This window comes from Pygocentrus nattereri, chromosome 7 (genome assembly GCF_015220715.1).
Source record: "Pygocentrus nattereri isolate fPygNat1 chromosome 7, fPygNat1.pri, whole genome shotgun sequence".
Classification (NCBI taxonomy): domain Eukaryota; kingdom Metazoa; phylum Chordata; class Actinopteri; order Characiformes; family Serrasalmidae; genus Pygocentrus; species Pygocentrus nattereri.
In genome coordinates, this window is record NC_051217.1 from 11900607 (window position 1) to 11913861 (window position 13255).

At 37.9% G+C, this 13255-nt stretch overlaps 1 protein-coding gene across 1 annotated transcript in view; it reads left to right on the plus strand.

The window, feature by feature from the left end:
* Positions 1-11123, plus strand: part of LOC108435460 (heterogeneous nuclear ribonucleoprotein C-like) — a 91157-nt gene extending 80034 nt beyond the window's left edge. The window contains exons 4-8 of the mRNA XM_017711359.2: positions 433-590; positions 1967-2080; positions 4284-4441; positions 8714-8767; positions 9683-11123. Coding sequence (XP_017566848.1) covers positions 433-590; positions 1967-2080; positions 4284-4441; positions 8714-8752 — 469 coding nt within the window. The 3' untranslated portion in view covers positions 8753-8767; positions 9683-11123. The remainder of the gene's footprint in view (positions 1-432; positions 591-1966; positions 2081-4283; positions 4442-8713; positions 8768-9682) is intronic.
* The last annotated feature ends 2132 nt before the right edge of the window (positions 11124-13255 follow it).

The following is a 13255-nucleotide window of genomic DNA, read 5'->3' on the forward strand; positions in this document are numbered from 1 at the left end:
ACTGGAAGTTACTTGCAAGAAAAATTATTGAAATATATAAAACTTCTATTCACTGGTTAAAAAGCCAAAAAGTGCCATTTCAGTTTCTTGTGCTCTTAAAAATTGATGTGTTAATTTAAAAGCATTTTGTGTTATCAGAGCTTTAACACATTTTGTCAGACCATAAAAAAACAGACACTAGCAAACATTGAGTAATTTCAACATACCTTTATGGTAAAAACTTGACTACACTGCCACAGTATGCTACCACATGAGGTTTGAAAAACTGAGTAAATATGTGTTTTATTTATGAGTGATAAAAATGTCTCCAAGATGTTAAATTGCATTAGTCTATATTTCCATCCTGTGCAGTGTGTAGATCTGTGGACGTTGTTCTGTGTTTGTGGATACTGCTACTGTGTGTGGTGACGGCAGTGTGTACTGTGTCTTCAGGATGTATGACTATCAGCGTGTCCCATCGGCGGCACCCCCGCTGGCTCACAGCTCCAGCCTGGCCAAGAGAGCCCGCTCGTCCTCCTCCAGGCAGAGACGTAGCCGAGAGCGCTCATCTTCCAAGAGCTCCAGACCCCACTCATCCAGCAGAGCCAAGTGTAAGTAAAAATACTCACCTACACATTAATAAATGTGGTTCAGTAATCTACTTTTCCAAATGTACTTCTAACTGCAAATGTAGTCAATCAACCAAGACACATTTGGTGTGTGAAATATGCTTCTCCATTGTTGCACTTTTGAGCTATGAGGCTAATGGAAGCTTATTACTACCCATTAGTATTGTGCAGACTGGATGCCTACATCATCACACACTTGCCTGAAACTATGTTGACTTGTTAAATAATCTAAAACAGAATTGCTCATATAGTTTCTGACACTATATGATGTACTCTAGAAAGACCAAAGTAAACTATTTATCCACAAGTAACCAGACACCCCTTCTGATTTATGAATTCAGCTACTTTAAGGCCAATGTTGACACAGGCGTTCAACTGCACAAACAACGTTTTTAATCCCCAGAGACAAGCATTGCCGGTAGAATGAGACACTCATTATACATGAAACTATGGTCACCATGCTCGATACCCAGCCTTGGCTAGAGGTATATAAAGACTTTGAAGGATTGAATTTTGTCCATATTTATGTCCATTTTAATGTATTTATAAATCTTATTTAAGCACATTTGAGTTTAGTTGAGTAAGTGAGGATCAGAAGGGCAGAGACTCCAGATGGCTTTTCATTAAAAGCCTCTTCTCTGTAGCATCTTCTTCTGTAATAGAGACAGGTCTATCAGAACATGCAGTTATACCAAATTAATAGAGCACGACGAATAAAAAAAGAGTTTCAAACCTTATTACCAGTTTTCACTGCAAGGTCACCTCAGAGCCCTCGTACTCAGGGGTCAGAATGTTGTCTTTTTCAATTAAACTCTCTGTGTCTCCATCTCTATCATTGTGTCTCTTCATTTATCTTCCTTGTTCTGTCAGTAATTTTGTCTGTATCTGGTTAATTCCATGTATTATTTGCAGTATTTCTCTCAGGACTATTAATCCATCTCTCTGTACTTCCATTTCTTCTCTTTCTGCTGTGTTCCACTGTGGAGAACTTTGTCCCCAACGCTGCACTGCTGTACTCTGAGGTGGCCAGGCAAGGTGCTGAGGAGCTGCTTGGGGACAAATGGCCTCTTCCAGAGTTCACTATAGAGACGAGCTTAGGGATGGCACAGTGCCTAAACGGGTGACAAAGAATGTGTTAAAACGAGAGGAGGAATAATAGAGACTTGCCAGAACTATAGAGTGGTGCATGCAGTTATTTGAAGAGTACAGATGAAGAGATAATAGCTTATCTCGACCCAGTCAATATTTCTTAAGAAGAGCTCCTTTCAGAGTTGTTTTATTGTCTTCTTTTACTTTTAGTTTAACCTCTTGTATACTGTGGCACTTCCCTCCCTCTCTCTCTGTTTGTCTCTCTGCAGTGAAAATGGAGGAGCTGCAGACTATAAAGCGAGAGTTGACACTGATAAAGGTTCAGATCGATGGGCTGTTGGACAGTCTGGACAGGATGGACAGACAAAGGCAGGAGCACACAGGTCAGTCTTCTAAAAATGCATGAGGCACTGTTTGTACATCTTGACCTCCTCTGATCCTTTAACAAGATTCAAACTTTGCACATTATGGTTTAAATAAGGACTCACATGAGCTTAACTTTGACTGACTGTGGTGAGAATTGCCTCATTTGAGCTTATGTTGCCCCCTAGTGTTAATCTCTTCTCCTCCTCATAAAGAACTGTTGAGCTTGACTCTGCGGGCTGAGTTAAAGATTGTAGACAAATCTTAGAATTATGGACAGTCCCATTAGCCTTCCATTCAAATTGATTCTCAAACTGCATTTAAGGAAACTGCTATGGTGAATCATTACCGAAATCACTGATTTGAGGCCAATAGAGATGTTGCTACTGGATATACACAAGTACTTGATTTCAAATACAAATTAGTCTTTATATCAGGTGGACTGAATATTACATTAATGTTTATGTTCATGTATATGAATAACCATAAATTCCTTTTTCCCGTCTCTAAAATCTATGGTCTTTCTTCAAGACACTCTCCATTTTTCACCATGTTGTTTAATTCTTATCCAGCCCTTCTTTAATTACAGTGCTGCCAATGATGAGCGATCAATGTGTCTGAGTCAGTAATACTAGCAAGTTGACGAGAGCAGAGAGCTTTCTCAGTCAATTTGCCTTAGATTTCACAGAATGCACTCCAAATCTCTATGGCTTAAATATAATCGTTCACAACATTTTGATTAATTCTATATAGGGAAAATGTAGCTTTTAGGTTTGTCTTAGTAAATGAAAAAGCAATACCTTCTGTTATTATCAGCTTTTTTACAGAATGCATTATGAATGTTTACTAAACTGAACTCATAAGTAAATTTAAGACTGCTGAAATGCCAGATTACTAAATTGTCTTGCTTATTTGGCAACACTTTAAAAGAGACTAAAATCAGATTGGCTGAGCCACATTCAAATCCATTGCAGAATAGTTTATATAGACATACATACAGTGTGCTAATGTCAGAGACCACTCTGTTTCATTTCTGAGAAGCACAGCCATTAATTTGTTATTCATTTATTTTTATTTTTCAGCATCAGGGAAAAGCAGAACACTTAAACTTGACACAAAAACTCAGCAGTTTATTATGCTTGTTACAGTATTTAGTGTTTCCAGTCTTTGCTTTTATTATAGGTTCTATTCTTTTCAAGGGGCTTGCTTTCAAAGTTTTTGAAAGAACTATATTTAGTTCTGCCTTCTGCCCGAAGACTGCTGGGATAGGCTCCAGCATCCCCCCGCGACCCTGATGGAGAAGCGGCTTAGAAAATGGATGGATGGATGGATATTTAGTTCTTTAGTAGGGATATTTTTTTATATTTGTTCAGTCTTAAAAGGTGCAATTTCTGATTCTCTTGATCCAGATAATCCCAAACATGCTCAGTGATGATGAAATCTGGACTGTGGAATGGCCAGTTCATTGGCCAGCAGCTTTTTGTGTGTTCTGCTTTGTCTACTTGCTTTTCTCAGTAATGGCTTCTCAATGGCTGCACCTCCTTTCAGATCTATAGTGTTGAGTTCTCACAGTGGAAGGATGAACAGTGAAGCTTGATGTCCTTCTGTCAAAGATAAAAGCTTTAAGTACTGTTTATCTGATGGTTCCATGGCTATTAGGAGCCCTATTTTCTCAGTAACTTTTAATGATTTTCTGAACTGCAGTTTAAGAATCTTGTATTTTCCCCCTGTTTTCCTTTGCCTTTCCTCTTATGACTATTGTAAATCTAATCTCTTCAGAAATGTCTCCTGAAATATAAATAATTTGTAATTCATTTGTTGTTTTTTTTTTGGAAACTAAACAAATGAAGGGTGATCTCTGGTTTTTGATTATCAATGATATTTTCACAATCAATTTTTTTTGATTATCAATTGGATTCTGTGTAAACATGCCAGGGTATTAAAAAGTTGTGCTGTTCATGTAATAATCTTTGATTGTTATGTTTCTTGGCAACATTGGTTACTATTAACAAACTACATTGTTAAGTGAGAATTGTTTATTGCACTTTATAATCATAAATCAAATTGCTATTTTATCATATTGCATTTTGTCACTGATTATAAAGGCAATAAGCCATGAGACACCTGTGAGTTATAATTTTACCATTGTTTTGTTAGGCATGATGCATAATGTATCTACATTCAGTGAAAGTCTTATAGTTTTAAATGTTGGGTATACTACAGGTTCACCCTTTTCTCAGGGTGGAAGTTTGGGAGGGTCACCATACCACCCATCAGCCAGCAGTCGAGAGGGCTCACCTAGAAGCCCCAGTCCCCGTCCTCGTCGGGGCCGGAGAGATAGTCCTGAGCTGGGGGAGGCCAGTGACGATGATTCACACATGGTAAATATATGTGATGTGTTTTGATGTTCATCAAGCGGATAAAAAAAACTAATGCAAGTCAAGTCCACTCTGCAGGCCACAGTAGCATGCATTGCCTGAGCTGTGTCTCTTTAGATAACCAAACAGTAAGCAGCACAGCCTTCATCCCCCTGTACACACCAGGGATTTAAAAAGGAGAGTGTGTGTGTGTGTGTGTGTGTGTGTGTGTGTGTGTGTGTGTGTGTGTGTGTGTGTGTGTGTGTGTGTGTGTGTGTGTGTTCTACATCTTTTCAAATTGTGTCATTGTGCAGAGTGTGTGTGAATGTGGGAGAAAAGAGATAAGCACAATACAGAATGCTGCTGCATGGCAAATCAGTCTGTCAGCTGATAAGTGCCTCTCAAATGTTGCAAATGTAAAACTATGCCTGGTTCCTGCAGACAAGCAACAACTACTCCCACAGACTCTTACCCATTCTCCACATGAAACAGCCAAAACATGGAACCACAAGCAAAGAACTGCACATATGTACACATAAAAAACCTTCTGTTTTTTACCCTCAATAAACACATTACCCTACCTCCATCTCACTCACGCCTGGTAAAGAGCGCAAACAAACAGAGAAAAACAAATCTAATCACGCTGTCATTACTTTGACACATCACAGCTTTATTATGAGACAGATTTGTTCACTGCAGCATAAAATTACACTGAGCTAGGCCATTTTTCTACTTTCATTCTTAGACTGCATCCACCTACAGCAGTCCTTAAGCAAGCAACCACTAGCAAACGCACACACATACAGTCAAAGCATTTACTGGGACACAAGAGGACAATAAGCAAAAACAAAGCTATTGGAGAAACAGTTTAGTGAGCAAAGAGGCAGAGGAAGGACAATGGAGCCACTAGAGAGAACACTTTCACTGTCAGCTTTTCTGTGCCCTATATATATATATATATATATATATAGACAACTATTATCCCCCAGAGAGCACATTACAATTATGTGTAATTACCGTGGAGAGTATCCCCCACCTGGTAGCAGTGACACATTAAGTACTTTTAGCCCCTTTCCATGTCTTCTGCACACAATAGCAAGGCCTCAATTACTCTGCTGCAGTGCTCATGTCACCAAGGGCTTCCCCCCGCACTGCCTTGGCTACAAAACACTGCAGAACTGCATCATGAGCCCCCACATTCACAGCACAACCCACATGTTTACACTAGCATTGCTGTTTCTCTCTGTCTGTGTTATGGCTAGGCTAAACTGAAATGCTCATTTGGGCCAAAATATATTATAAACATTTAGCAATAACTTCAAGCTAGAGAAACTGAAGGTGTTTAGGCAATATCCTCTAGATACGGAAGAAGAATTCCCATAGACCCCTTCTTAAAATATTGCCTCATTGGTGAAGCAAAACAAATAGGAAGGTAGAACAATGACTGCACCCAATTATTCCACCCACAAATGAGTTCTATAGTGGCTAAGGGTCCCAGGTTGCACAAGCTTTACAAAATACTTGCAAAAATTCCATTCAACTGAATGGATTTTAGTCCAGAGGTTAGACAACACTGAGTTTCCACTTTAAAATGCTACAAAGGACTAGGTTACTGTAGCTAATCAAAATTTAAATTGTTAATGTCACTTTTGTAGAAATACTGGACAGACATATGGACAGAGTTTAGAGAGAAGTGTTAAATGTTGAGCAGCTTCTCTTTGCATTTTTGTTTAATTTTATGGCTGTATTTAACAGTCTAAGAGACAGACGGATGTACTGGCAAACACAATGTTGGTTATGTTGGTGGTTTACCGTCTAATATCACCATTATGTAATATCACCATTTTTCTTTTGATGAACTAAAATCACATTTCTCAGGTGTGGCGCCATACCTGCAAAGTAGTGGAGCAAAACTTTTGGTTGAAAAAAAAAGAAGAAAAACAGCAAAATAACTTTTGCTAGCTAAAATCTCTGAAGAACATCAGGCTGTTTTCAGACTTGGTTCAAACCTAAATGTCCGTACCAGAGTTTGGTTGTTTGTGATATTGTATTTTTTAGTTGAAGGGCACCAAATTACACACAAGGGTGTTCGTTTATTGGTCGTCAGACGTGTTGCAGGAATATAAGCAGGAATATCAGTTTCTCTGACATTTACCACCCTGAAAACACAAGTCAGAGATGCTGTCTATGTTTATCACAGTCAAAGCAGCAGGTTGCTGATGCTTGGTCAAAAATATGCTGTGTGGTCCATGTGCAGAAATCAAATGCATTTCTTTGCTGTTATTTATTTTTATTGATTTGCTGTTATTAACATTGTGCAGCAGGAACAATATGAGCATCTGTAAAGAGTAAAATGTAAAACAGGCAGATTATGCAGACAGCACAGCACTGAAGTGCACTGAGAAAAACATGTTCTGGTGTTGAATTCTCTCACTTGATTAGAACCATCTTAAAAAAAACATTGCTACTAGCATTGTACTGAGACAGGATTCACTAGAAGTGAACAGAGACCCGTGATTTTTGCTGGACTGGTTCAGTTGATTGGTGTGGACTAGGTGTTCACACATTAAAATGGACTAAAGAAAAAGTTCTGCACCGAACAAGGTAGATGTGCGTCCTCGATTAAGAAATATATAAACAGATTTTACAGTAAATTCATAGTGTAGTAACATAAACTGTGATCAAGTGTATTCGTTAGTTACTGGATTAGAGAGTTGCAGCTCCTCTCACTGAACACAAATTCACAATGGCTTTACTTTACTTTGTCTCCAGTTGAAATGGAGATTTATTTTCATTATTTTTTTGTTTCATGTATATAGCATTTTGAAAGCAATCAAATAGTGGTGGATCATCACCCTAGTACTTTGAAAAGTTGTGGGTCAAATGCCTGCTCACCTCTGAGGTTCTGGCGGCCCTGATTTCTTTAGTAGTCCACTAGAACCTGCTGTCTTCTGTCACGTTTTGTTGTCATGGCAGATCAAAAATGGAAACACTTGAGCAGATGTACTTTTTAAATTGCATTTTACGGTATTTATTCAGTATTTATTAATGAGTTTCCATCTTTTTTAAAGGCAAAAAATATATTCACCTCAAGCAAGCATACAAACTTACATACACCAAACTTACATACAAGGCAAAAAATATATTCACCTCAAGCAAGTGTACAAACTTACATAAACCAGAGCAGTGGGCAGCCCTATCCTTGGCACCCAGGGAGCAATTGGGGGTTAGGTGTCTTGCTAACCTTCAGCCCACGACTGCCCACATTTCAAATCAAATTAACATTTGATGCTTCCATAAAGTCTATTTTATTAAAAATGCCAATATACATAGCAATTCAGCTAGCTACCTTTCTCATGTGTACAAAATAAATATCACTTGAAATTAATATAATAAGGTAAATTTCCATACTTTAACAGTTGTTTGCTATAATGTCTCATTAGGTTAAATGCAATATTGTTCTGAATGCTTGTCCAGCCTAGCAACAGTTGCTATGAAAAAACACATTTGTAGGCAGAGAATAGATAGGCCAATTGGAAAAATAATATCCAACAATGAAGCACAGCAAGAAAACAACAAATGAAGAACCCAATCATGCACATTCACGAACTAGCATACAATGTGGCTGACTACAGCTATAATAGCAACATTTACACACAATCTCTAAAAAGTCAAGGAAAAAACGGTACCTTTCTCTGCATAGTCTGCTCTTCACCTGGTTTCTAACATAAAATAATGGAGAACAATTTATTTCATTTGTCCAGTGGGTTTGGTTCCACCACATTGTTTGCTAGCTTGTTATGTACTTTAAGATAAAGAAATGGGGCATGTCACCACCTCTGGAAAAGAAAACTGGCTTGGTTCAGTAGTTTGATAGAATAGTTTGCTATTAAGGCTACATTTCTCACTTTCTCCACCTAACAGTGCTTTCCACAAGCTGTTGTTTTCCCGTGTGGTTGCATTGTTCCATAACTGATGAGAGTTCCCTCGCTCTTGGTGAGAGCCCATATGTTAGAGTAGAGTGTCTCAGCGAGAGCCGACTGGTCTCTCTCTGTCATCTCAGTGTGCCTCCTTTCCCACCCATTAGACAGTGCTGCTGGGAAATCAGCAGCTCATCTCTGCAGCCCAACCCACTGAAATGAGCTCCAGCATACTGACTCATATGTCATTAATTCCAAGCTAGAAGCTCCAGGTTGCCCACAGTGCTTTCTCCATAATGGCTATGAACATATTGTAGCTACATGTTGGAGCACTGGAAACCATTCTAATGAGGATCTGTGTTTCTGTCTGCTTCAGATGAATCATCACAACTCTGACTTGGAGGATGAAATGTAAAAAGGCACTGCTCAGGTACTGAACACAACCAAACACAGACACAACCAGTTATCATCACTGGAGCAAACAAAACCTCATATTGCCAATGAACATTGAACACTGATCGATTCATTAAAGGAATGTCCCATCACATTAAAGGAAAGTCCCATCAGCCCCCACATTCACATCACAACCCACAGGTTTACACTAGCATTACTTTTTCTCCCTGTCTGTGTTATGGCTAAGCCAACTTTAAACTATCACTGGGACCAACACACATTAATCCAGAAATATTAAATAAAACATCCTGAAATACCTTTCGGTGTCTATCTTATAGTATTCCATCTACATTGTATAAGTTAAAATGTTATAAAATCACAGCATTTATGAATATGACAAGTGATTCTCAACTTTGGAAAACTAGTGTACATTTATTGGCATGGTTTTATTCCAAATAATTCTGTTTCATTACATTTATATTGAAATGTAACACACAATGTAAAGGGGAAATGGTGTATATTTATTTTATAACTGGTATACATTAAAAAGTTCAGAAGTCAAATGACTACCTTATAAAGAAGGCTGCTAAGACGTGGCTCTACCTGCTGCTGTTGTCACACAACAGCAATGATATGTGAAGATAAACAGACAGTTTATCTTCAGATATCGTCGCCGTTGTATGAAAACTAGTATCTCCAAAATAATAACTTTATGGGAGAACAACAACAATGTACTTAACATCTGTTAATGTAACATGATTTGAATCCCAGTAATATTAGACTAGACATTTTTATTGGTCCATTCATCATGAAATGTTCTCATAGTGGAAACGGCAGTTGCCGTTTTTCAAACGGTGTGAAAATGGAGTTACAAGGACAGCGAAGATATCTATATGCAATCACTGTAAAGTGTGAGCTCGATGAGGATTGTAATGCTCATGTTGTTCTGCAGACTGGATTGCTGAGTGATGTAGAAAGGTGAAAGAGCGCCAAACTCAGAAGACGAGCACACAGAAGAGCACATCTATATCCAGACCAAGAATTCACAGGATGTCCCCTGCAACATAGTTTCCAGTGCCTCCCACTAAGCAACTGTTTGGAAGTTTTGAGAGTTTATGTTTATTTGCCCCCTAGTAGTCCAAAGGGTACGCTACTGTCCCCTATTTTGGGTCATTTTGGATCAGGTGTCGATACAGTTTGCCTGTATGCAGTAATGTAATTTAAATTTGAATGCGTTCAGTCTTTTTTGCAAATATATGGTAATTTGTATAGGCAAACCATCAAAAAGGTTCTACCAATTAGAGTACACCTTAATAAATAAGCTTTATATGAGTCTAATCACATATCAAGTGTTAAACTTTTATGTAATACCTATAAGTTATTCACATGTTGCAGGTCTAATCAACATCATGGCATTCATGTATGTATTTCAGAGTGCAAAAATATATAGATATATAAAATATGTAAATGTAATGTATCCATAAAGACAAATGAGCTTTTTGAGAAGGTTGGCTAAGGCTTTATCATTCTATTAAAGAACAGTAATTTCATTGAGCTGCTAGATTTGGACAGAAAATAATGTTCTCAGGCAGCATAATAACTGTATATCTGCTGTCACAAGGCACTAAATGAGGGCCACATTTAGACTATGAGTCCTTAGATATTTGTACTAACTTTTGAGATAATATCATTCCCCAGACCCAGCTTTTGTCCAGGTCTTTGTCATTTTAAATGGAGATTTAAGCCTGTCAGTCAAAGATGTTTTAAGTCCCTTAATAATAATCAGTGCTATTCATGAGTTTTACTTGTCTTTTAGGTTGCTCAGTTCTAGATGTCATATTTGCCATTAGCCATAATTGATCTCAACATGCAATATCTTGAAAGTACCTTAGCTATAAACATTAACCTCCCCGCAACACTAAGATAAAATCAAAAAGGCCATTATGCTTCACTGTGAAAGGTATAGATTTCTTATGGTTTTATCCCCCAGAGAATATATTGCTCCATGCTTACCTTTGCAGAGGCAGGACTTGCCCTACAGACTGTTTTCATCCTCTTATCAGAGAAATATCTCTCTGGATGAGGCATAATAATAGATCCTCTTCTGTGTATATGGCGCTTCAGCCTGAAAGAAATGGTCTGGGTCAATGTGTAATATTGTGTAATATTGTAAAACTTTGTTTTATGTGTTTCTTGCTGTCTGATTTTATCTTGCAGTTTGTTTAACTGGTTTTTATTTTTGAAAAAGAGAAGAAATAAAATAAATATCTGAGACTGTTTCAATAGAATTCTAGTGCTGTTTGTTAGACAAAAAAAAACCTGCTTTCTCTTTTTTTCTTCTTTTGCATTCACATCAAGCTGAGTGGAGACCGTACATTGTCACAGTAGTAAAGGTATTTTCATATTGATTAAAAATGCCTCTGGGTGTTCTGTCTTTATGTTTTCCTTTTGTTCAAGGCCATTTATATGACAGTGTGCTACTTTGACCGTATTATTATTATTATTTAGAGGGCCAGGAAAAAAATGGACAATTGAAGTAGTTTTGTCTTTGTCCGTGACTAAGCGGAACTGGATATACCTCTGCGTCCAACACAAAAAAGCTCATTAGCGCTGCAGGCATGCCTGCCGCTCCGTGATGTTAAGTCAATACAGTGCATAGTTTCAGCTCAGAACACAGGCATTGGAAAGAGCTCAGTAGAGGCACCAAAACCGTTCCAGCACCAGCACCATGAATAATCGCCACATTTGGGACAAATAAGACCAACCGTGAGCATTGAGGCCCTAAGTGCAGTGTGAGTCAGAGGCTGACTGATTTGGCCCAGAGCATGATTGAACAGAAAGCTCGGACACAGCTTGCTCATTTCAGCACAATACCCTGCAGGGTGGGGAGGTGAATGGATGATCCATCGCCTCACACTCCGCTCACAGATGCCAAAATGTTTAACCTCTCTGTAGCTGGCAAAGGAGCCATTGTCAACAACTTCGAGCTCGCTCTAAAGTTACAGGTTACATTTATAGTTAATTACAGCAGTTGGGGTTCAAAATCTGATCCATAGGAGTTTAGATAGAAAATCACTGCTATAACAAACAGAGCAAGACAGAGCCTGATAAAGGAAAATATACATACAAGATTCTTTCATGAGATGGTAGTGAGGAGTAACATAATGATGTAAAAAACATTTATTTTTTATGCTTTTCAAATGGTTTTAATATATTTTTATTGGGTTACCATCAGTTCACCACTGTGTTATGAAAGCAGAGGTGGGTAGAGTAGCTTACACTCATGCTCAACTAAAAGCATTGCTACATCTGTAAAATAATGACTCAAGTATAAGTCAAAATTCCTGAACAGAATTTGAATAGAAGTACAAAAGAAGCACTGAGTAACTTATAGAACTAGAATGGAACGTCTCAGTAAATACCACATCTATCAGCACAGAAACTGCAGTTTTCAGTTCTACCTTTTGGGTGTAAAAATATATAAATGAAATGCTGATCATAAAGTTTTGAAATGAGTCTAAAATGTAATTGAGTAAAAGGCTGATTCCTTTCCTCACAGAAAAACCTGAGTAGTATTATCACTTGAAAATACACAGGAAGGTACAAATGCATCAGGTTAGCCACTGCTACATTTAAACTTTTGAAAAACTATAACTGCTTTGGGTTGGTTTATGATCAATAGCTGTTTTTGAGTTTTTCTCTAGCTGGCGAATGCAAAAATAAGCTGGATATCTATCATTACTGAAAGCCATATTATTGCAGCCATATAACTTTAGTGACAGCCTTCATCATCATTACAATGAACAGAGCAGACATCTCTCATCAGATCTGACAAAGACGAAGGGTTACCATTTACCCCGTATAGTCACAGGGAATGTCACAATGCACAGAGAATGAATGCACTGTATTGCTAATATCTTTAATATCGTGTAAGAGTTATACTAATGCACTCTCGGTTGTATATATTATCCTAGAGATCAGTGGCTAGAATATCACTCAGGACTGAATGAGCACCAGTAGCATTCCTAATAGTTGCATGATCTATTTGTATAATGAATGCTGGGCATTGTAGTGACAGAACAAAACATGAAAACTGTATAAAATTGTGAATTCTGACAAATCAGTGTGGCTGAGTGATACAACACTGTAATACAGGACACTACATAACATGACAACTTCTTAAAGTCTTGTTTTAGGTCAAAATGTCCCTTTAAGTACATGCAACTGACCAAATGCAAATAGCTAGCAGTCACATCTGTAAACAACACAAGATGCTGGAGGTTTTTCACTTTTGCTGGCATGTGTATGGCTGAGAGTGAATCAAAATATGCTGCATGTGCCAAACATGCTTTTTAAAAACTCAGTTCTATATTAATGTGTCTTGTAAATTTGGAATTAAGTGAAAAGTCTTGTATCACCATCTGCAGTTTGCTCAGTGTTACTACAGTCCATGATTTCATAATATATTTCCAGTCAACATGGCACATGATCACTTGCTTGCTGATAATGTCAGTATAACCTGGCC